At 42.2% G+C, this 23,807-nt stretch overlaps 1 protein-coding gene across 3 annotated transcripts in view; it reads right to left on the bottom strand.

Moving 5' to 3' along the window:
- NEDD9 (neural precursor cell expressed, developmentally down-regulated 9) overlaps positions 1-23,807 on the bottom strand; it is a 90,817-nt gene that overhangs the window by 5,771 nt on the left and 61,239 nt on the right. For 2 of the 3 annotated variants that reach the window (XM_031589362.2, XM_031589361.2), the window contains 2 exons: positions 15,482-15,922; positions 870-971 (listed from right to left, as the gene is read on the bottom strand). In XM_031589362.2, the coding sequence (XP_031445222.2) occupies positions 870-971; positions 15,482-15,922 (543 nt within the window). The remainder of the gene's footprint in view (positions 1-869; positions 972-15,481; positions 15,923-23,807) is intronic. The other variant, XM_090136940.1, reaches the window with a different exon arrangement.

The following is a 23,807-nucleotide window of genomic DNA, read 5'->3' as shown; positions in this document are numbered from 1 at the left end:
GTATGTTCATGTGACTAGAACTGATGACACTGATAGAGATCAGAGGGATGGAGGAATAAGCTTGTAGTAATAGATGCTATTAAATTCTGAGATTAGGGCTGCCCGTGCTAGGACCACATATCTGCTTCATCAGGTGTGGGTGCTCCTAATAGCAGGGAGTACAGCTGCTAGCTGTTTAAAGTATTCCACTTGGTGGCACGTCCTGCATTCCAGTGGGTTCTACATATGGTCTAAGGCTAACTAACACCTGAATGTCTCTCCTTCAACATTTCTCAAAAGTTCCAGCCGCTCAGTTTCTGTCTGTTATGTACTATTGGGCATCAGTGATGTTCTCTAGAGGAGATGCATTGTCAAAAGAGCTACGGAGCAATGTGGGGCTGTTGAGTTACAGATCCTCCGTGCGTTTACTTTGGACGTCCATGGACTTGAGGACCATGTACCAAAGGTGTTCCCCAGAACAAAGATATATTTCAAGTTCAGTAACGTGGTGCAGCAGACATATGATGAAAACAATTCCCTGCATGGTAGTTGTTCATCTGGGAGATAATTTTACCCTTACTGAGAGAATTACTGTCAACTATGCAACAACAAAGTAAGGGGAAAAAAGTGTTCCCAGGCATTAAGTTTATTCTGTTTAGACATTCTGTTTGATCAGGACACAGAAAACAAATGGGATTTTTGTGTTTGGTGTGCTGCCAGACCTTACTCAACATCAAATACAACTCTGAAACACTTTCTGCACTCTGTGAAAAAGCTACTGAATCTAATTGAAACTTGTTTTCTCTAAGAGAGAACTCTGCTCATAAGCTTCTGGTAGAAAATAATCATCTTTTGTGCCCTTTCAGTGCTTCAGTTTTATTGATACTTACCCCCTGGAGAGGGCGAATGGGAGGGATATCGTAGGTATCCTTCTGGTATTTGGAAGGGAATTCATAAACATAACCTTGTCCTGACCTGACTGGAGTTACTACCTGTGAGATAAAAGAAGAGGAGGAAACATAAGCCTTTGAGGATGTTGGCATGTTTTCTCTGTAATTGCAAAGGGTCCTCAGTGTAAACATTCTAGTACTATGAACATTCCCGTTTTAGGTGGCAGTGTTAGTAACACCAGTCTACGTGTATGTCTGATAGCTGAACACTGCAAAAAGCTACGTTTGTACTGTTGTTTTTTTTTACTTTCAGGCCAGTTCTGACATGGCTGCTTGCTTATCTCTTATTTGTCAAGCATAGATTCTCCATCAGATCTAAGGGAACTTTGTCCCTTCATCTCACTGACTGCCCTTTAGCACAGACACATAATGTGATGGTCACAGCACCCACTCACTGAGATCAGCACTTGGTACACCTTGCTAATCCTACTGAGGTGCCCTTCCATATTGATAGAGGCTCAAAGTAACAAATGAGGCTCTGGAAGCATTCCCCCTTTGCTCATGGAAGTGCTTCCCACCAACTCCAGCAGAATGTCTTGCATTACTTTGCCCCACAGGAGAACATTCCATATGACAGAGTATGAGCAATGGCTTTGAAAGTTCTTTACATAGAAAGGCTATGCTTTAACTTACCAAAGTGAGACATTCATTTATGCTGTCTCCATTTGGTTTTTCTGTATTAGTGGCTGAGAGGAAAGCCATTCTTGAAGCATACAATGCAAGAACAATCTTTGGAAAAAAAGCTCAGAATTTACATTTTTGTCATTCTATAAACCATTAGCTACCATAATGACTTCAAATACATGTGGTCAAAAATAAATGCCTTATGTTTTGGACAGCATCTGCGTGGCAGAATTTCAGTATAATGTGGTATATAAAAAAAAAAAAAAAGATGTTACCTAACCTAGAAAGAGCTGATTTTATAGTGGAAATGCTGACATCTTAACCTCTGCCAGTGCTATTTAACTCCAACAAGAAAAAATATAAATACCATAACCTGGGGGCATAAAATGACAAATTCAACAGGGCCATACAAGATGTGGTTTTGTGCTCAATTCTTTAGAATTCTTTACCAGAGCTACTTAACTATCTTTAGAAACGTATGCAAGATGTGAAACTCAGTTTCTGACCATGAGCTCAGTAAGAATCTCATAGCAGTTTTTGATATAAGAGATCTTAGCGTCCTGGCAAAATTTCAATGCGAGTATCTTTGCTACCTTAACAATGCAGGCTTTGCTTCTTTTCACTTGCTCTGCAAATATTGCTGTGTAGTTTTTGGCACCGTACCACGAAACAGTCACTTGATTTTTTTTCCCCTAGGGTGACTGTCATTACCTGTTTATGGAATATGGGTTCCATTCAGTTGGGAGTAGCCCAAGGCAACGTTCCCTGCAGTGCCAGCACCGCACTGACTGTGAGGTTGTGTTAGGTGAGGGGGAAGGACAGCTCTGGCAGGTGAGGAAACACAGCACTTTACTGCAGCTGCTTTTCCTTGAATTAGCATCAGAGGACAGGGAAGACAGAACTGGAAGCAATAGTATACCCTGAGTGCTGAGTGGGAGCGCCCTTGAGAGGAGTCCTGCTGAAGTGAGTGTGGGATTTTGTTGGGGCTTAAAAAGAAACTAAAAATGTATTGAATTTACTGAGTTTATTCCTTTCCCCCAGACTCACCTACTGCATTGTAGGAGAGATCTACAAAACTTTAAAGCAAGTTTTCCCTTGTGATACTAGAATTTTACCAAAATGGATCACTGCAGACATTGTCCCTCCCTGGCCATTCTCATTTAATCCTGGCATTATGTTGTTTGCCTGAGAAACTTTTAGCTTATGTCAACACCTCTTCCTCATGCTATTTCTGGCCTGTGAGGGCCAGAGATCAGACCAGCACAGCTTGCATCCCTTTTTCCTTCAGTTGGGTGCTGCCAGACAAACACTTTCCACCCAAGTTAGGAAGAGAAGGACTTGGCTTTAAGCAAAGTACACCCCAAAGATCCTTCCAAGGGTTTCAAAATTACAGCCGTGGCCTTACTTCAATAATAAGCCACTGAACTTTTAAAGCAGCTTTATGGCACCTCAAGTTCTTCAACATTTGCACAGCAGCATTACCACGCAGCTGCTGTTATTCTTGTTGATAGTCCTTGGAGATGATCCCATTTCTCAGAGAAGGCTGATGTACCAGATGCTGTATGAAAGGCTTCAACAGCTACAAGGCTGCTGTTTTCATTTACTGTGCTAAAATAGCCTGAGAGCGGCCTTTCAGTATCTAAAAAGGGGCTGTAAGAAAGAAGGGGACAGACTCTTTAGCAGGGTCTGTGCTGACAAGATGAGGTTCAAACTAATACAGGGAAGATTTAGGTTGAATTTAAGGAATAAGTTGTTTACAGCAAGGGTGGTGAGGCACTGGCACAGGTTGCCCAGAGAGGTGGCAGATGCCCCATTCCTGGTCAGGCTGGACGAGCTCTGAGCAACCTGATGGAGCTGTAGGTGTCCATGTTCATTGCAGGGGAGTTGGACTAGATGACCTTTAAATGTCCCATAGAATCAACGATTCTATGATTCTTTGATAATGGAAGCCTAACTAAGCTGACATAGTAGTGAAACAGGGCCACCCCTTTATTTGAGTGAAACAAGCCCCTGCTCTGGGTGTTTCTGGCTGTTGACAATGGCAGTGAGAGCTATGAACATGACATACCTTATTCGGGGTATTCATGAGCACAGCCTGCCTACGTGGGTGACTGTGAACACAAGACCTGAGCTGTCTGTGGGGCTGCGCTTAGCAGTGCGCTGTATTGAAGGTGGCATTTATTTTCCAAATAAAATTGCCTGAGGCTATTATGTCTGCTCATTTTTAGGCTTTTGAAATAGCAAAGTTGTAAAAAAAAAAAAAACAACAAAACAGCAACACCCAGCAACAGCCAAGGTTTGTTGATAATATGAAAGACAACTTTGTTCTCCTAGTGACTCAGGTGTATTTTCCTGTGTGAGGATTATGATCCAGTAACAACATGTTCTGAGTGATTTCACCATAAAATTCCGCACAAATGCTGATATGTTCTGCGCTGAGTACAAGAACATTTCCTGTTGTACCCCCGCTCCTCTTCCCTCCCTACACTTCTCACTAGGTTAAACTTGCCTTCTGTTGGACTGCTTGTTCCCAGTCAGATCAGAACAGAAGCTGCTCATCACCAAAACATACCTTGAGCTAATGTTTTGTTACACTAATTAGAAGAATCATAGAATCATCGAATTACTCAGGTGGGAAAAGACCTTCAAGATCATCGAGTCCAACCACAACTTAACCATACTACCCTAACAACCCTTTGTTAAATCATGTCCCTGAGCACCACATCCAAACAGATTTTAAACACATTCAGGGATGGTGACTCAACCATCTCCCTAGGGAACCTATTCTAGTGCTAAAAAGAATGCCCATGCTGCTTGATGAAGTGAAAATGTGGAACAGTCTCTCTAACTCTCATGTTACCTGAAACACCAGTATCTCGTATGTGAAGCTGGGAGATGGGGCTGTACTGCTTCTTCTGAAGGAGGAAGAGGGAGGTAGCAGGGTGGATGAACTGAGAAAGCCATCAAACCCAGTATCTGCAGAAGCAACTTTTGATTTGGGGCTATTCACCAATAAATATGTTAAATGGACTTGCTGCTTCTGAACGGGATGCTCAGGCCTTTCAAGGCATTGCTGAACTAGATTGCATGGTTTTGCATGTTTGATGGCACTTTAGTTTTGAAGATAGTCTTCAGAAGGAAGGATGTGGCTGCAAAAGGAAAGGTCCCCTTTCTCTCACTTGTGAAAAAGTGATAGCAGCCCTGCCTGGTATGTAGGGATTTGTTTCCCAACAAATGTCACTGAACTTCAGACCACAAGACAATTCCTTTTTGTCTTACCTCCTCTATTTTAAGAATGCCTGTGGTTATCTGAGTTTAAATAATCCTGCATTTCAAACCAGCAATTTTCCTTGTTTACGTGTTAAAGGAAACAGATGGTGTTCCCACAAAATATCTAGCCCAACATTCTCAAAACATCGTTAACCACTTAATCCATGCAGAGCAACTAACAGGGACCAGGTTTGGCTCTGGTGAAACACGTAATGGGCCTACTTCAAACTTTCAGTACTGGAAAACAAAGGCAACTGAACAGAAAGTTTGTTCTGTTCTTGCTGTAGACCACACTCTTCCAAAAGCAATTACTTGTGCTTTTTCCATGCCAACTACATGCTTCTGACCAAGAAAAAGAGCTGAATGCACATGTAATTTGCAAAATATTGAGCCCTGTGGTTCATTAAAACCCTCTTCCTTAAACATAAGGAAAAAAAAATAACATTCTATTTCTTCTGGAATTAAAATGGAAGTTAGGTTACAACAGAGAACATTCCTAACCAAAGCAGTAACAAAACAGTTCTTGTGTTTCCTACAGGCACACAGAACTGTATTTTAAAGATTACATAGGACAAATAAGCCTACAGAAGCCAATTGAATTCCTCTGGATTTGCAGCAGTACTGTGGAGGCAGAATGCAGCCTCTTGTCAAGAACTGCAGCACTCGATGTACAGAATGGTGGGAAATGAGCTTTGCTGAGTTTCACAGGTAAGAAAACCAAAGCATAAGTATGCTGAACAACTTGCCCCAAATCAGCTAGCTGATTGCTTTTAAAATAGATGAGTGCTCTTCAGAGGTGAGAAAGAGAAGAGATGTGTGGTAAGATTTGATAGTTACGCTTTCAATCTGGATAGTGTTAAGACAAGGAGGAATGGTCTTAAACTGAGACAGGGGAGATTTAAATTAGATAATGGGAGGAAGTTTTTCACACAGAGGGTGGTGATGCACTGGAACAGGTTGCCCAAGGAGGCTGTGGATGCCCCATCCTTGAAGGCATTCAAGGCCAGGCTGGATGTGGCTCTGGGCAGCCTGGTCTGCTGGTTGGTCACCCTGCACATAGCAGGGAGTTGGAACTCGATGATCATTGTGGTCCTTTTCAACCCAGGCCATTCTATGATTCATGCAAGACAATGTGTTACTTTTCAGCTCTTTCTGTTTTGCTTCGCCTGTTTAGGAAGCCAGGTGTGTCTATTTATTTAAACTTTCTGGAACGGTTATAGGACTACATGGGACAGCAAGAATGTTGTATTTCAAATGGGTATCTGAAAAAACTGGGAAGCAGGCACAAGCTCTGTTCTTTCTACTGAAAACACAGTGGTTTCCTCTCCTGGCTTTTACAATCTGTATCAAGATTTTCAGCGACTGATAATGCGCTTCCTGTAAATAGCACCTATCGTATCACTCAGTATTGGCTGGTAATTTCAGTAAGCAACAGCTTTAACTTACTTACATGCTATACATGATGATACCCAAACGTTTCCAGCTGTTTGTGAATAAAGGTTGCATCTTCATTCTCACATGTGCTAAGTATGCCTGCACTTACTAGTGTTTGTTTCTGTGAGCTGCTATAGGTCTTAGGATCAACAAACCAGAACACTTTAAGCTGAACAGTGAATAGCCACCAGGCCACTGTAAAATGTTGTGGTGAAGTATTTTCTGTCATCACCAAACTGCTGGAAAGCGTTTGATCAAGGCTAACAAGCCTTGAGAGGAGAGGATGCCTATAGAGACACTTCTAATGCGCTAGGTTTGTAGATACAGCTGTGAGTTGTTTTCTAGTGCTCTGAGCCCAACCATTTCTGCAAGGTGAAAGGAAACTCACAGCACTGACTGCGTTCTCCTTCCTGGGCTCTGCTCTGGTAATGTAGTATCAAAACACACACAGTGACACTGCAGCTTTTGTGCAGGCTGCCCACAAGTGGGTGCTTCCCAGTGAGTTTTCTAAGAAGTGAGATTGAGATGTGTGAAGATAAGGACATGTGACAAATGCAGCTTTGATAAAGAATTTGTTTCTTGGTGTTGCATGCATCTTTACAATGCCTGCTTATGTCTCGTATCTTTTGTGTCTGTTTGTTGTCCGTGATCCTTGCTTATGATGATCTCCTTTTCTGCTCTATCTGCATGGACTAAGGGCTAAAGCATGTCCAGATGTCACTGACTCACAGCATGTGAAAATGCCTAACTTCGCAGACTCAGGGCTTTAAATGGAAACTATGATGTGGCTTAGAGTGCCTCACCAGTAGATATCCAGTCTTAAAACAGTAAAAATAAAAATACTCCATGGTACTGTAATGCAAATAATAACAAGTAACAAAAGTGGATGCTACTTTTTTTTCTTCTCCTTTTGAGGTCATAGTGCTTCAACAGGGTTTAAGCAAGTTTTGGGTAGTGATTCTTGACAATGTGAAACTGAAGTTGCGAAACGAATTTAAAAATAAAAAAAAAAAGTGAAATCACAAGCTGGTTTTGATTCCAACCATGAACTATTGGTGATATGGGTAGAGAAAGCAGCTTTGCAGCTAGCCTGATTGTGACTTTTTAACTCCTGGTCTAAGCCTTTCCATAAACCAGCACACAGAAGCCCATTACGCTGTTCTTCAGTTTCGTGTTTTTTCCTGCATCTGAAATACAGGCTTATTTAGTTTCCAAGTGACTTTGTTTTGGTTTTTGTTTGTTTGCTCTGTTTGTTTCTTAAGTTATGGAGTTACACAGATGAGCTAAGTTTCCACTAGCATAAAATCACAGGGCTGCAGTAAGTGCAGTGGAATGGTGCTGATTTGCATCAGCTGTAGTTTTGGATCACAGCACTGAATTTTCTGCTTGCTGCTGGTGTTCGTGATCACAAACTAAATGCAGTTGCAAAGCTCCATCTTTCTACAGACCTTACTGAATTAGCAATAGAAGACAGAATATAAGATCAGCAGTTTTATTTTTAATGATGCTTTCATGACTCAGTCCTGCTCTCACTCGCATCAGCTCTGGAGTTTTCTGCCAGTTGTGTTCTGAACAGTATTTCTGCTTGCTGCAGTGGAACATGCTTGGTGCTGGCTGCCCTTGAATAGCAAAGCTGACTGGGAAGGGGTACTCCCAGCTTCTGAAGTCATTCTTGCTTACAAAATCTCATTAAAAAGAGCCAAACTAACACTTCTGGGGGTATGCCACTTTAGAGAGGAAGCGCAGCATGTACCAGTTAGTAATGAACTATCAGCATTTTCAAGGGAACTGTGAAATAGGATACTTGTCCAAAACTCTCGTCAAGAGTTTTGCCAGTGCCATCCCTATGACATCTACTCACTTCTGACAGAGTGATGTTGTAATTACTGCATGTGATGGCCAACAAGGCTAAAGAGCTGATGTGTTACACCACTGGTGACAGAACAACCATGCGTTCTGGAGTGCTGAAATACATGTTTGTGGGGAAAAAATCTGCCAAAATTATTGCGTTGATAAGCTCTTCTGGTGGAGAAGTACGTGTATTTGCTAAGGTGGTCTTTGGAAACCCGTGATCAAATTTGAGCATGAGTTCTCACTGTGGTGAAACTTGGCATCTCAGTGCTTTGGTAGCTTGCTCCTGCTAAATACCTGCAGCAGCTTCTTGTCTGTCTGGTCTTCTCATTTTATAAAGGTTCCAACATGAAGAACACTTCAGCAAATGCACGCTTGTTTCCTATGTTGGTGATACTTTTCTCATCTCAAAGACAGAAGCCTAAATTTAGGGCAGGTTTGGAGGACAAGAAGGAACAAAGATGAAGTGCTGGGGCACTGTGGTGGAACAGAGAACAGTCTTGCTGTTGTGGATGACATGAAATCCTGAAGGCTTACAACAACAAATCAGTTTGGTTAAGTCCAGACTATCTGTTTTAATTCTTTTGAGGACTTCCATCTTACAGGAAAGAGGAAATAAATATTAAATTTCTAGGTAGAAGGTAGGAGAAGGGGGAGAAAAACAGTCTGCATTTGGAATATGTTGAAATCAGATGTTTTAATGACGTATTGCTTCTCTTCAAATATTTCATTTCTTCATTTGAGACGTTTCTCAGAAAAGACTCTACCCTGTCAACAGTTTCAGTTTTGGCAAATTGGCATTTCCCAGTGGGAGGAAAAACTGGTTGTGATGAAGCACTGCTGGTTTCAATTCCACAAGACCACTTTCAGGGGTACACATAAGCAGAATAGTGAAGTGTCCCTCAATCATTTAAGTTGAGAATCATGATTTTCCGAGAGAAGCGGGCAAATAAAATCTCCCATTAGGAAGAAGTTCAATGTAGTTTGATTTGTAGATGTTCCCTGGCTCATAATCTACACTCTGGCTCTATTTTTGTATTGGATTTCTCAAGGCAACTGTTCTGACAAGCTCTCCTACTGACTGGTTTTTACATTCACATAGCTTGTTTTGGCAAGTTAATGGGAGGTATAGACTCTTTGTAAACATACATTAATGCAACAGGCAATTAAGGATGTAGGTAATGCAGTGATTAGACTAGACCTCAGACAGGTCTGACTGTGCATGTGCATGTGAATGTTGTGATAAGACCCAACAGGAATATGTTAGTGCTCTTTAAGAATTGAGGATGGACAGTTTTATGGAAGGTTTTTATCTCCTAGGACTAACTGCATTTATTTCACTTTAATTCTATTCTAGGGGTGTTTTGGTAGAAAGCTTCATTTAGATTTAGAGGTTTTTGAAGGAAAAAAAAAAAAACTCAAAACACAATATTAACACTGCTATTTAAAAAATAAAAAATGCTAACATTTCATGCCAGATCTGGAATCATGATCTTTGGATGATAATTAGTTTTCTGCCAAAATAAATATCTATAAAATCATCCAACACCTGTAAAGCCTCCAGCTATCCACAGAACTGTATTTCCTGACAAAGATGAGTCTTCATCCATCCATTTCCCATCTCAGAAAAAGTGCTTCCTCCTCATGATGACAGCCACTTTTGGAATAATCAACTTTCCATTCAAGTTTTCCAAAATGCTCAACTGCTGTTCTGCCTGAGTTTTGGTACTTTGTGGGGAAATGTTAATTACCCAGACATATTATTTGGCTAATCTGTTTTCAGATGTAACCAAAGATCCAGTTAGTTCTAACTATCAAGAGAGAGCCCATAAACCTGTATTATTTACTTATTTAATTTAAGCTAAGGTTTGATCCTGTACTTGTGCCTGGGCAGGCAGATTTGTGTCCCCAGGGGCTCATCTGTTGGTTGAGGTAGCAGGACCAGCCTTATTTCTGGTGCTACAGGGAAAAAATGATGCCCTCTGGTCTACAAACAGAGCTGATTAAAAAGAGCCCTGTGCTTAGGGAGAAGCAGGGAGTAATGTTGAGCTCATATGTTTATTCAGCCTAATAAAACGCAGCTTTTTCTTAAAATAGTTCTCTAGAAATCACACTGGTGACTAACTACTGCTTACTCAGATGTGTGGATGAGGTTTTCTTCATTTGTTGGTTTGCATGGAGACTCCTGTGGATAGATTACTGATGCAGGGTCTGTGCAGTTAAAATGGCACTTCTCCTATTAATTCCACGTGGAAAGTTCCAAGAGAAATTCCCAAGTCTAAGGCTGTGTGCTGCCTTTACCATTCAGCTTGCATTTAATTTGAGACAATTTCATCCTTTAAAGCACACTTCACGAAACAGAGCCGCGAGTGCCGAGGTATGCATTACAATTCCTGCAGCACTCAGCAATTCTGCTGTGTTTTCAGCACTTTAACACTGAAACAATATTTTGTTACGAAGGTTAAAAATCCCCAAAGTGGAATTTACAATGTGAAAGTAATAGGAAAAGAGAGATGGTAAGACGACTGCTCGGGCCCTTTGAGTGAACTGGATCAGAGGACTTTTAGATTCAAGGGTAAACGGGGACATTATTCTATCCTGGAATACAAAAACATTGTTTTTATGTGAGGAAAAAGAAAGCTTGTTGGCAAAATGTGTCTGCCACGCTTAAAGGTAGCTCTTTGCTTTGCTAAATGTCTGCATTTTCATACTTTGTGAATGTGAAGCTAGACAAGTAAAAAGAGGAATGTGAAGCTAGGCAAGGAAAGGCAAGCTTATTTCTGGAGCACGCATTACAAGCAGCTGTTTGTACCCTCCCAGCTAAGACAGTACTTCTTTAACTGGAAGGAAAAACGCCATAACACAGCTAACTGACTCTGCTACTGAAGTCTGTGCCAAAGCAGTCAGGGTGGTGCTACATGTGGGGCTGCGTTTCCACTTTCTCATGGATCCATCGAGAGTGACTCTGATTTAAATAAAGACCATAGGGAAACAAGGCCTATTCCCTCAGCCTGTGCTTTACCCAAACCTCCTGCTGAAGGCACTGAACTCATGAAAAAGGTGGAGAACGCAGGATGGTGGGGTGTGAAAGGGTCTGCCAAGGGCGTGTTTACACCTGGAAATAGGCCAGGGATGTTCATGCGTGAATATGAGCTCCTTCCCTCCTCTGCTTCATCCATCTTTAAAAGGCGGATAAATCCAAGTGTTTCCTGAACTGTAGAGCTCTAGTTTAAAATAAACAAACAAAAAAGCTGTAGAGTTCCAAGTTGGCATTTGTCTCCATTTAGCTGAGTTACTCGGGTCCTTGTGAGAGCTGCATGTCAGGGCTGATATCTGCTGCAGAGCTGTCTCCTCCCCACTTGAGCAGCTGTGGTGTGTCAGCCTCGTATTCTGTTTTATGCTGATTCCTGAAAGCTATTGGTTCCTACAGAAAACTTTCAGAATTTGTTGTAATGGCTTTCCAACGTGCAAAAAATTTCCCTGGAACTTTTGGCTAAAGCTGTTTTCAGGATGGCTGAGACAGCAGAGCAGATCACTTAGGGAAACACTGAACTATGAGAAGAAAAAACCTGAGTTATGCTGGTGATGTCCTGTAATCATTAGTTCTCACAAGGACTTTAAACTAGGGAAAACTATGTGTAATTGCAGATGCTAAAGACACTTGATGTTTTGATAGCACCTTTCTCGAAGGATTTTCTGTACAGAATGAGTTCTCTTATAATTATAGCCACATGTTTTGTAGATGAGATCACTGAGGTGCAGAGACTCCACTCCAGACTATGTAGAACTCTGTGGCAAAGATAAAACCCAGGTTTCCTGAATACCAGGTATGTCTGAAGGTTCCTTCTCTTTGCTTGTTGCAATGAAAAGTGAGTAAGGCTGAGGGTTGAGCACAGATGGGAGAAATAAACTGCAAGGTGCTTTTGTACCTTTAAGTTCCCCAAATGCTCTTCACGTTTAAGGGTGTAACTGTTTTGTGACCCAACTTGCAGCAACAGAAGCTTGCAGCTGAACACGGCTAATTTTCAGTCACCCTTCCTTATCTCTGTCGTTTGTAGAGTAAGTTTTAGAAGGTGGCATTTTTATTTGATAGAAGAAGCTGTAAAGAGCTCTGTTGTTATCAACTTGCCTGGCCAAAATCAATTCATCATCATAATCACCTGCCTCAAGACTCCTTTTTGGTTTGCTTTGCCTTTCTGGTTAACTAGATGTGTTACCTCAGTGCAGCTTTATAACATGCTTGCTGTTGATTTACTGTTACCTGAGGCTAGACAATTACTGCCTGACAGCAGTTCCTGAGCTTTGCCTGTAAAAAACCTGTATGGCAGCCAAACCACACATTTGCACACACACACAAAAAAAAACAAAACAACAACAGGCAAATGTGCACAGAAATGCATAGGATAGAAACTGCTGCTGGCCCTGCTTAGGGTGGTGTTTAGGACATAGTCTTCTTGAGTTACAGTTGTGAGAAAGGAGAAGGCTTACATATGCAGTGAGTGTAAAGTAAAAGCCTTTCAACTTCTATAGCCCTGCCAAGATGCACAGCTTGCTGACCAGCTGTTTCTGCTAATGGAAGAAAGCAGAGTGGCTCAATTATGCCATTTGGGCATGTGTCACAAGTCTGAGGAAAAACTATTAATTCCTTTGGAAGTGCAAGCAAAGTTTCCTTGAATCAAATGTTCAAGATTTCCCCTTTTCCTCAATACTAAGGACTGTTCTTATGGATTCCTAAAGGAGGATTAGGAGGACAGGCTGTTACCTTGGACATAGGAGGCAAGTGCTAAAGTGCTTTTCCTTGGTTAGATTTGCTTTCACAAAGGCATTAGCAGGGAGTTGCAGCAGCTGCTTTTGGTGAGCACAGCTGTAAAGACAGCTTTGCAAGGTTAGGATGATAAAGAATGGAGAATTTGCTTCTTTACTTTTTGCCTCACTCTTCTGTTACTAATAAACCTACAGCTCTTACTTGTTCATCATCATTTCAGTTCCAACGGGCTCTTTTTAGTCTAAACCAGAGAATTCCACAGGACTAGACAGATGTCTGCCCATAATCAAAGCAGGACGCTGGAATGAGGTTTGCCATCCAGCAAGCCTGCCACTACATACTGAGCACTGAGACTTGGGGCCTGTACACCAAATTAACTGACTCAGGATCAAAGCAATCCCATCCTGAGTAACAAATGCTAGCCAGCACTAAGCATGTTGATAGCTACTTTGCTCAGGGTAAACTGCTTTATAAATATGCATTTAATTTATTCTAGAGTGGTCAATTCACTTGCTTTTGTGTAGCACAGCTCACTTTTCATAACTTGCAAAGAATTGAGCAAAACAAGTTGTAAGCCAAATAATTGGTCTTATTTTCCTACAGAGGGTGACTTCAGAAAAATGCATATTCAGATTTGCAGAAAAGTTTCTAGGCATAAACTTAGAGAAAACAGGTGCGTTAGCATCACTGATTTTTCATTTCCACTAGAAGTTTGCATTACTGAAATCTGTTTCAGTTCTGTGTATTTAGGGCTTTAGCATGCTCCACGTTGCATCCAGGCTTATGCAGAATGTTGTAATAATTTTGATGGAGCTAGAGAAAGCAGAGGGAACATGAAGAGATTTCTGTATGCAGAGTGCACACCATTACACCATGAATACTATGCCAGTGGTCATTTATACACTGGTCATTTATATTTTCTAAAAGGAAAGTAGCTGGTCAGTACATAGCACTGCATGTGAGCTAGCATCCTGGGCTTCCCATCATACTCTGCACAGCTCTGCAGTTTGGTGCACCTTGTGTGGCCTGAGATAGCTAGCTGAGGTATCTCTGCACAGGACTGTGCTATTATACGCACACCAACGCTAAAATGCGAACTCTCCTTTGAGTCAGCTGACTCTTTGCTGGGTGTCTGGTGACTGCTTTGGTGGGTGTCTAAATACTAATGTGGATAGATAAACCACACTGCCCTGAGAAAGGTTTAACTGTATCTAGCCAAAGGGAAAGGAGAGAGATGTGGGTTTTCTTGGGTAATAATTGCTCCAACAAAGACGCTGCTTGCAGGAAGTGCAGTTTGCTCATCTTATTCTCCTGCATGTCCTACACAACATAACTAGAAAAGCTGAGCAAACAAAACTCTCCTCTAACTTGATTTGGAATGATTTCATAGATTTTTTGCTCTTGCACAGGAGAAGGAAAACAGTCCATCTATTTTTATCAGTGAAAATGAAATTATAACAAGGAAATAAAAGCATTAGAAGAACTCTTCCAAGTGCCTGATGGACTGAGTTTAGGGGCTAAAAACAAACACAACAACCCAAAACAGACTGTCTTGCCAATATAAATCTGGAGTTGAAAATCTGAACTAGTCAACAAGTTGCTGACAGAGACATCCTCAGCTCATTTAACCTTAAGCTCTGTAGGTAAAGAAGATGCTAATTGCCAGAGGTGGGAATGGAGGGACAGTAGGGCAACTTCTTTTTGGCTGGAAGGAGCCTGGAAGGCTCCTCATGCAAACTCCTCTGCTTCCTCATACAGACACACCTTCTCTAACACTTTCAGCCACCAAGGCCCTGTTGCCACCTATGTAGGTGGCACTGCGTACCAATTTATCTGCAAAGGTAAAATGAGGTAAATATAGGAGATGAGGAGAGACTGAGATGGACAACAAGCACAAGGAAGGGGCTCAAGTACTGGAAGGTCTTTCCTATGCTCACTGAAGCCTTTGGAGCTTTCTGCTGTTCCAGTAATAGCTGCACTGTGTAGCTGCTGCAGCTCCCTCTTTTAGTTTAGAAATCTGCATTTTAGCTATAGATAAGCATCAAATTCATTTCTGTAAACTTCAGGCTCATTATTAAACATCTCTTGTTAACATCCTCATGCTCCTTCACTCTTCCAAGTATCTCATCTCAGCAATCATTGCTCTGTCTTTGAAGTTTAGGTCCACTGGGACTTTTCCAGCAAGGTACATCATATTTAATTAAATAAAAATTACTGGGGCAGATGATGTTACTGTTCATTAACTTGTGGGAGAGTTAGTCTCATTGCAACAGCTCTCCTTTGAGTAGATAATGCAAGAGTGCCATATGCCAGATGTGCTTCAGGCTCCTTAGAGAGCCTGTGAGGACATAGGATAACACACTTTCCTCACCTTCAGCAGTGCATGCTCTACTGAGTTATGAAATAAGCAAGCCATTAAGAGCTGGGCCTTTCTTTTCCTCCCACAGCAGTAAAGTTACAAGCAGGGAGTGGGTAAGCAGTTCAATTTATTTATTTATCCTTCCTATGTCTGAAGTCCGTAGCCTAATCACTATACATTAACTACATCACTGGCAATCAGCACAAGCAACACGAGTTTTGAGTGTGACATGAAGGTAAATGCACTCACCTTGTTAGTCAGAGGTGGACCGTCAAGGCATCTCTGCGTGGAAGGTGGCACTTGGTAGATATCTTGCCCTGCTACACCGTGACCAGTGGGTATTTGGTAAATTCCCTGATTCATATGGGAAGGAGGCACCTGGTAGACAGGGTCCCGTGCTGAGGCATGTGAGCTTGGCACTTGATAGATCTTTTGTTGGTTGAAGGATTGATGCGTCAGTCCTGAATTGGACATATCCTGGCTGGGAGGACTGTCCTGTACCACTGGACCTATCAAAAGCTTCACGCGGTTGCCTGGAACAATGCCTTGCCGGCCATGGAGGGAGCACAGCCACCATCCTTCGAGGCCTTCGGTGTTCTGCTCTATCACGGTCAAAATGTCTCCCTTGCGGAAGGCCAACTCTTCTGCACATTCGGGGACGTTATCATAGAGAGCTCTTGCCATAAGATTCTGGGGAAGAAGAAAGAGAAGAAAAACAAATGAACAAACATACTCTCCAAAACTTCAAGCACGTTCTAGGTAGAGAGAAAAAAAGAACTGAATTTGACAAAGAAGTGTGCGGGAAACCAAAATAACAAAGAAAATGATGCAACCTAACACAGCATTCCTCTTTCCAAAGTTGGAGAAGTGAGATGCTGGTGTATTAGCAACTCTGCAAGTGAGAGCTTTTCCAGCAATACAACGTCCAGTGGAGGCTCTTCAAATGGTTTCTTTCTTGATCCTGTCCTTTCCAGCAGAGCACTGCTCTCAGCTCTGAGTGTTGTTCTTGTTCCTTGGGGCTTGCAGCCTCACTTCCCTCCATGGATTTCCCTATTAACATGTATGATCCATGTATTGGTAAGCTAGCTAGTTGATACTTTAAGTCAAACTTGAGCGAGACTCCAAGTGATATAAACTGTGGATCACATGATGAGGGGAAAAAACAGCCTAAAACACAAAGAGAATCTACATCAACTTGTGGTATGTGAGGTTCAGATGTCTTACTGAGAAGTGCCATGTCTTCTCATGGATTGAACTAGCTCCTTCCCTCTCTTGCTGCAGGCCTGTATGGTATGTTTCAGTTCCAAATCATTAGCCAAGCTTAGGTATTCAGTGGAAAGTAGGCAGGCAGTACATGCTGACATTCTTGGATTCCTCACAAAGGCTGTGAACATTTCATTTCTTGGCTCTGGTGATGTTTCCAAATGTCTTGGCAGGAACTGTTCTATGCCTGCCTGCTTTTTGGTGAAGGCAGTCAGCAGAGACAGTTATAAACTAATTGTAAGCACCTGAAAAAACACAGGGAGCCCCATATCTGGAGTGTTCCAGCTAAAGTATTTGGATGCAAGACACAAACCAAAATGGTGCTAATCCATTGTAAAATAGGATATGCAGCTGTCTTGAAAGTTTATCTATCATAGGCACAGTGGCAAGTACAGGTCAGTGTTTTATCTATCATATTTATCCTCCCTCTTGGACGTAACACTTTTATTTTCTTCTCCATTTGTTACATCTTTTCCTGTTGTTAAACACTAGTTTAATGATTCCCCACCATTTCTGTGCTTCATCCATTTGACCTAGCTCAGTTCAGTGTTTCTTAAGTGTAGCACACAACCAGGAGGTTGCACGATGGGGTGATCGGTGGGTGAAGAAAGGGGAGCTTGAGTATCACATAAAAGGTAGATGAGTGTATGTTTTTCTCAAGACATGTGGTATTGAAACAGGGTGTATGAGATCAGTTTTTTCTTCTCTGACTGGGAGATCAGCTTTCAGACATATGAGAAACATTGGCTTTGCCTTTCATCAGCATCATTAAGGAGGTCAGTACAAATTAAGCTCTGGCTTGGACTCTGGCAGGACTGCCGTTCTGAGCTCTGCACTAGGAGCCACAATACTCTCTGAGTGAAGTCTGCTCCGTTCATCAATCAACAACACTGAGAAATACGTGTAGAGAAAAAGCACAAAGCAATTTTGCCCATGCCTTGGCAGAACTGTAAAACTCTTCTTTAGCATGGTTAAAAACAGTCATCTTGCTCTTGCTCTCTTGCTGGGCTGAATTTGCTGCTCATCCGACTTTTCAATAAGGAAAAGCTCCTGTCTAGTCTGGAAATACAAGTTAATCTCTCATCTTCCTACATTTCTTTTGAATGCATCTTTCACACGAGAAATCAACTAAGACGACTGGCTGTGTAACTAACCACTTAAACAGGGCTTTTGCAGAGAATGGTGTTTAAAGGAGGATGAAAGCACAGGGGGTCCACAAAATGAGCAGGCTAAACTTATGATAAATGTTTATTCTCCTATACTTTGTTGGTTTAGGGTATTTAAAAAGCCCGATTAGCTTCTACATCACAGCAGTTCTGAGAACAAAGAATGGAACGGTGGTACAATTAGAGCAGATGAAAGTTCCCATGTGATTTTTTTTTTCCAGTTGCTCATTATCTCTGTCCCAGTGACCTTCTGACCACCTGGCATACAGCATGTTAATACTTTCTGGATGTGTTTCAAGAACTTTGCTTCTAATAGCTTCAGATTCTTGTTGTCAGAGTTAACTTGGGCACCAGCATGTGAATTATACTAATTGGTTGCTGCTTGTTTCACAGCAATTTTCCCAAAGTCTTTTGAATGGCTCATGGTCATGTCACCAGCGTCAGTCACTGATGGAGCAGTAAAGCAGGCTAAATATTTCTCCATGTAAGCACTGGGACCAAAAACAACACTGCTGCTTCCTTGCCAATTACATAGTGCTCGTGCTAAGCAAACCTCCTGTGCTGAGTACTTCCCTGACTCTATTCTTCCTTCACACGATTTCTCAATACAAGCTACAGAAACAGTGTCACAAATGTTCTCATTAGTCAGCATAGTTGGCCTTCAGGGTTAAAAAAGCAACACGAAACAGTCACCACAGAAGGTCATCAAGAAAGCTTCTGAAAACCACAAAGCTAACATTAACCTGCTGTGGCAACTGAGCTGGTGGTCCCTGCTTCTCTACATGCAGAAAGAAGTTCCAATCAAAGACTCTCTTCAACACTTGCAGGCTTTATCTGCCCACTGACTGGACAGGCTTGACTAACTTTGGGATACTGGAGGCATCTGGTCACATCTCACAGCACACCGTTTGGCTCAGACACTGCAGAGGGTGTCCTCGTTTCAGCTGGAAATTTAATTGTTTCCTTCAGAGTGTCTGCTATGATGCAACATTTTTGGTTCTTGGAGAAAAATAATGTTGATAGAACAGTGATGTTTATACTTTCTGCAAAGCAGTGCTGTACAGAGCCAAGGCTGTTCTCAGCAAATGGCCCAAGGAGCTGAAAGGTTACAGGAGCAGGACAGCTAACTTAAACTGGCCAAAGATAATCCATGCCATCTGACATTATGCAAAAGGAGTTCTGAAGTGGGTGGGAGCTCATCTTCTCTCTTCTACTGCTAGGGGAGTTAGCTGGGCACTGGTCAGGGAGTGGTAAGCAATTGCTTGTGCATCACTTGTTATATACATTCATATATATATATATATACACACACATATATAGTCATGTCTATTATGCTTTTCCCTTTCTCTGTCTTAGTGAATAGTTACAAATATCTGGAATGATCTGGACCTGCCCTTAGAGGCCTGGTTCTATTGCTCATTTATCTGTGAAGCACCAAATAAGCACTAACACGTAAGATGACAAGGCAAAGGCACAGCAGAGATCTTTTTGCATGACCAAGTGCTAAAAGCCCTCAGCCATTTCCTAAAGAAATTGGCAACAGAGAAAAGGCTGATAAGAATCTTGTCCTGGAGCTTGTTTATGCAAACGGTGAATTGCACAAAAATCCCTTTATATTTTCAATATAAAAATGAAAAAAAAAAAAAAAAAAAAGGAGGATGACAGATTCAAAGCTACAGATTCAAATTCTGTAATTTAAAAGGAGAAATGATCTGATCCTAGATAGGGATAACCTAGGCTGTGCCATAGAAATCAGCTGTGCTTCATGAAATGAACTGAAGAGCTGTTACAGCCTTCTTCTGGGAAGATGAAAGATAGTCCATCCCTTGGTCCATCTAACCAAATGCTATGTGCAGTTGTGCTCCCTTTGAAAACTGAAAGCACCTGTGGTCTAAATACAGCTTTGTTCCCCTGAGCCTTGTGTCACAGAAGCCACGCTTCAGTTAATGACAGCTTTGACTTTCGTTGACTGGAAAGATTCAGTTTGACTTTTGAATCCTCGTGTCTTGTTAGTAATACTGCAGTGTTTGAAAGCCTAAGCCAAGGTCAAGCTTCCTCTGTGTTAACATTCTGTACAGACAAAACAGACACACAAAAATTCAACCTAATTTTTTTCATTCTATCTCTAGGTCCATTATTTGGACCTAAAGCCAATATGAGCCTATAGATTTGTTAGATGAGCCCTGGAAAGGATCCTCTCTCCCAAATTTACAGGAATCGATGGCTAACATGCCCACAGCTGAATAAAAACACATGAAAATACCCTGATGATCTGCTAGCTTTCCCTGCAGCCAAGAAGTCTGCTCTTTGTGGTCTGAAGGATGAAAAAGCTACTTGTTAATGAGGCTGAGCGGCAGAAGAGGGAACAGCTCAAGAGAGCGGTGGAAACATCTACACTTTCTCTTAGAGTAAACACAGCCAATGACGTGGGTAACAAGAACGTGTGAGGTGCACGCAGCCGTGGAAGTAAACACGGGAATAATAAATGACACGCCAGGAGATTAAACACAATGGTCTCCTTAAGCCTGAGGGCTGCGGTGCCAAGCTCCTCGCGCAGGGCTGCCTCAGCCAGCGCTGCCATCAATGAGCACTCATTCATGGGAAAGGTTCAGCCGACCGTGAGCTCAAAGAAGTTCAGTCGCTTCCCTCAGAGGTGCAATCTGAGGACGTTCCATACAGGGTTGTTGTGTGTTCTGACTTCTACTCTGGTGGTTGTTTTTTTTTTTTCTTTTTTTTCTTTTTTTTTTTTTTCTTTAAGTATTGCTTCTTAGGCGTAGAGTTTATGTGAAAATAGAACCAGGGAAGTCATCTTTTCTCTTATCTGAAAAGAGGTGGGACCCCTTACTTTATTTTTAGACAAACAACTTCTTAAAATTCCAAATGGCATCTCTTCTACGTTAAGATAGCTTAGGAAAAGGAAGGAAGAGAGCAACAAAAGAAGGAAAGCTGGGAGAGACGCCCTGAAAGAGCGGCTATGCGCAAACCAGTATCTTTGTCTTGGTTGAATCACTCTGAATTCACCATCACAGAGTATTTTTGTACAGATTCTTGTCTCCTTTTGGTTTTTGTTATCCCTTGCTTCTGCTTTAGGTTTCTTTAAAGTGAATCATAGCTATTAAAGCGTTTATATACCCTTCTATGGTTGCAGGCCTAGCAGTAATGATTTGCCCTTGAGAATGAATGCTCCAAACATCCAATAAAGAGTTACATTCTGAGAGAAACCACTTGACTACAAGCAGTACTGGTGGAAGAGGGTGAAGTTCATGCTCTACTGCACCTTCACATAGAAGAGCTTCACTGCAAGAGCCACTTAACTGCAAGGGCAGCTTAACATCGGTGCTTTTAAGCTCCTGTCTCCCTTCCTACTTCTTGTCTCTGCCACCGAAATAAAGAATCTGCTGCTCTGTGTTAGCAAGGAAAGAACCTGTTGATGCGTGGTAGGTCTAGCTGCAGTAAGCAACTTTTCACAATGGCTATTTAATACAAGTTGAGGTAGGTCAGAATAAGCCACTCTGCTTTGGAAAATGTCTTTTGCTGGTCTCCTCAAATAGGGAACAAGGCAGCGAGAACAGAATTTTCATGGGAAATGGACTGCAAAATGGTCCCTTGCTGCTTGCTGGTAGCAGCCCACAGGCTGGTAACAGCTGATTGCCAGCAGCAAGCTGGCTGCAGGTACTTACGTTTTATCTTAAGTCAATAGTTACACCACCGAGGAAGCAGGAAATGCTACCACAACTTGTATGAAACGGCTTGCTGCAGCACCAGGGTGTTGCTGTTACCACAGTTACAGGCAGGCAAGCAGAAGGGCTTTGAGAAGCCCTTAGCATCCAGTTCAGACTGTGGCTCTGAACTTCAAGGACTGAGCTTCCTTGGCTCACAGCTAAGGACCAAAGAGGGAGCCTGGTTGCAGAATCTCAGCATCATAATGTTTCAGACAAATGCCACAATTGCACTTTTTAGGTTCTCTACTGCTTTTTTCCTCCAAAGAAAACAAGCTTGCTTTTAGGGCAGACACTTTTCTGGTTAAGTGTTACTAGCCAAAGTAATTATAAGTCCTGTTGGCTGGAAATTAAGGCAGTTTTCCATGTACAGATTTGGAAGATTGACTTCACAGCTAATGAGAGAGCAAGCTAGGAGGCAACAGCCTAAGCAGAGCCCTAATAAGGACTGTTCTTCCACCCTGAATATACTCGTGGTCTGGTCCTCTGCATTTCTGGAACGGAGGCTGCCAGTCATGCTACAGTATGCCAAGCTGTCTGGAAGTTGTGATGTGGAAAATCTTGGGTCTGCAGAAGGGAAAGGCAAGTGTCTTATTTCAGAGATCCACTGAGCTGTTCGAGCTCCTCTGTCTGGCCTCAGAGGCCTGAACTGCAGAGTTTGCTCCAGGCTGCTTTTTGTAGTGCCATCAGTTATGCAGTAATGCTAAAAAGTGGGAATGTCCCCTCCTTAATGGTTCACAGTGGGGTAAACCAAAGAGGGCGTGATACCTGTCAGACTCTGGCTATACAAAGTCAGTTTATGCAGGCACAATACCCCAGCCAGGAGGGGTGGCAGGCAGCTAGGTCTCGGGCACTTCATGCTCCCCCTCAAAATGCTGAGGTAGTCCATCAGTTTTTCCAAGATAGGGATTCAAATGTTAAGTAAACACATGAGAGACCAACAGCTCTCAGCTCCAAGGACATTTTTGTTTCACCATAGCTATTCCATTTTAAGCAAATAGGAGACATTGGTGTATGCAGGTTTTTGCAGGCAGTCAGCAAAGTACTTTGCAAAACTTTGCTTCTCTGGACAACCCATTCTAGTGCCTCACCACCTTCTGAATGAAGAGTTTCTTCCTAACGCCTAACCCAAATCTCCCCTCTTTTAGTTTAAAACTATTCCCCCTCTTGTCCTATCACTATCAGACAACATAAAAAGCCTGCCCCCGTCCTGATTATAAATTTTGGAAGGTCACAGTGAGGTTTTCCCAGAGCCTTCTCTTCTCCAAGCTGAACAAGCCCAGTTCCCTCAACCTTTTTTTTTTACAGGAGAGGTTCTCCAGCCCTCTGATCACCTTAGTGGCCTTCCTCTGGATGTACCACAAATGCCACTGTATCATGTAAGACCTCTGCAGTGCATAATGATAATTCAGGGGAAGTTCAGCAGAGGCAGAGACTTCTCCTCACCTTCTGCTTGCCCTCTTTGCAATGGGACCAAACAGGCCATAGCTGGGCTAGAAAATGGCCTGCCTGAGGCAATGCACTTTGCTCAGCATCAGGGAACACCCATGAGATTCACACACTGCCTCTGTACTGTCAGACCACCCACTCTGTTTTGGAGTGATCATAGAAGGCAGATCTGGTTAGTGACAGCAAAATTTACAGTGAGGCGGAGCAGTGATCCACTGATCACGTATCCTGATGTTATTCCCCTGCCCTCCTGAGTTTCTGGAATGCTGAAATCCCATTTTCTTTGCTCTTTCTGGGAATGCAAACCACATCCCCTGACTTCTTACTTTCAAGACCTGCTGATATTTTGGGAAACTCCACCACACCTAACTCACAGTTTTCTGTACGGTATAAGCAGTTTCCTTTCCCCCCACCCAAGGAAGGGTGTGATCTAGCTCCATGACTTTAAAAAGCCTTTTCAAATCTGTCTGAGGGCTGTGTGCCTTCTGTGACATCAACAGGAAAAAAAAAAAAAGAAGGGAAAAAATAAAGCATGCAAACAATAGACTCAGTGTAAATATGATCTCACTGTGATTAAACCACAGTACATCAAAATCAAAGAGCATGTGGAAAACCTAACCTCTTTCCCTCAGGCAAGCAATTAAAAACTTACTGAAAGGAGACTGGATGATGAATGTGTAAGAATTGAAGAAGCAAAGCAGAAGGGGGGGGGGTGGAGCAAAAAGAAAAAGGAGAGAAAGAAAGAATGCAAAAACGTGTGTTTTGAGTTCTCAGTTTTACATTTTCTGGCATTGGTGAGCAGCCTTCTCCCAGACAAGTTTTCCTTAAAAGAACCCCCTGCTCCCAAGTTTAACCCTTCCATAGACACAGCCTTGGGGAAATAATCACAGCTCAACTCTCGAGAAACCACAACTGTGTAGCAATAAGACTTCAGTACTGTTGCAGACTTTTATCTGATGTCTTTGACTCTGGAAACTA

Source organism: Phasianus colchicus, chromosome 3, assembly GCF_987193195.1.
Source record: "Phasianus colchicus chromosome 3, bPhaCol1.hap1.1, whole genome shotgun sequence".
Classification (NCBI taxonomy): Eukaryota; Metazoa; Chordata; class Aves; order Galliformes; family Phasianidae; genus Phasianus; species Phasianus colchicus.
This window is presented reverse-complemented; position numbering and strand designations above follow the sequence as displayed.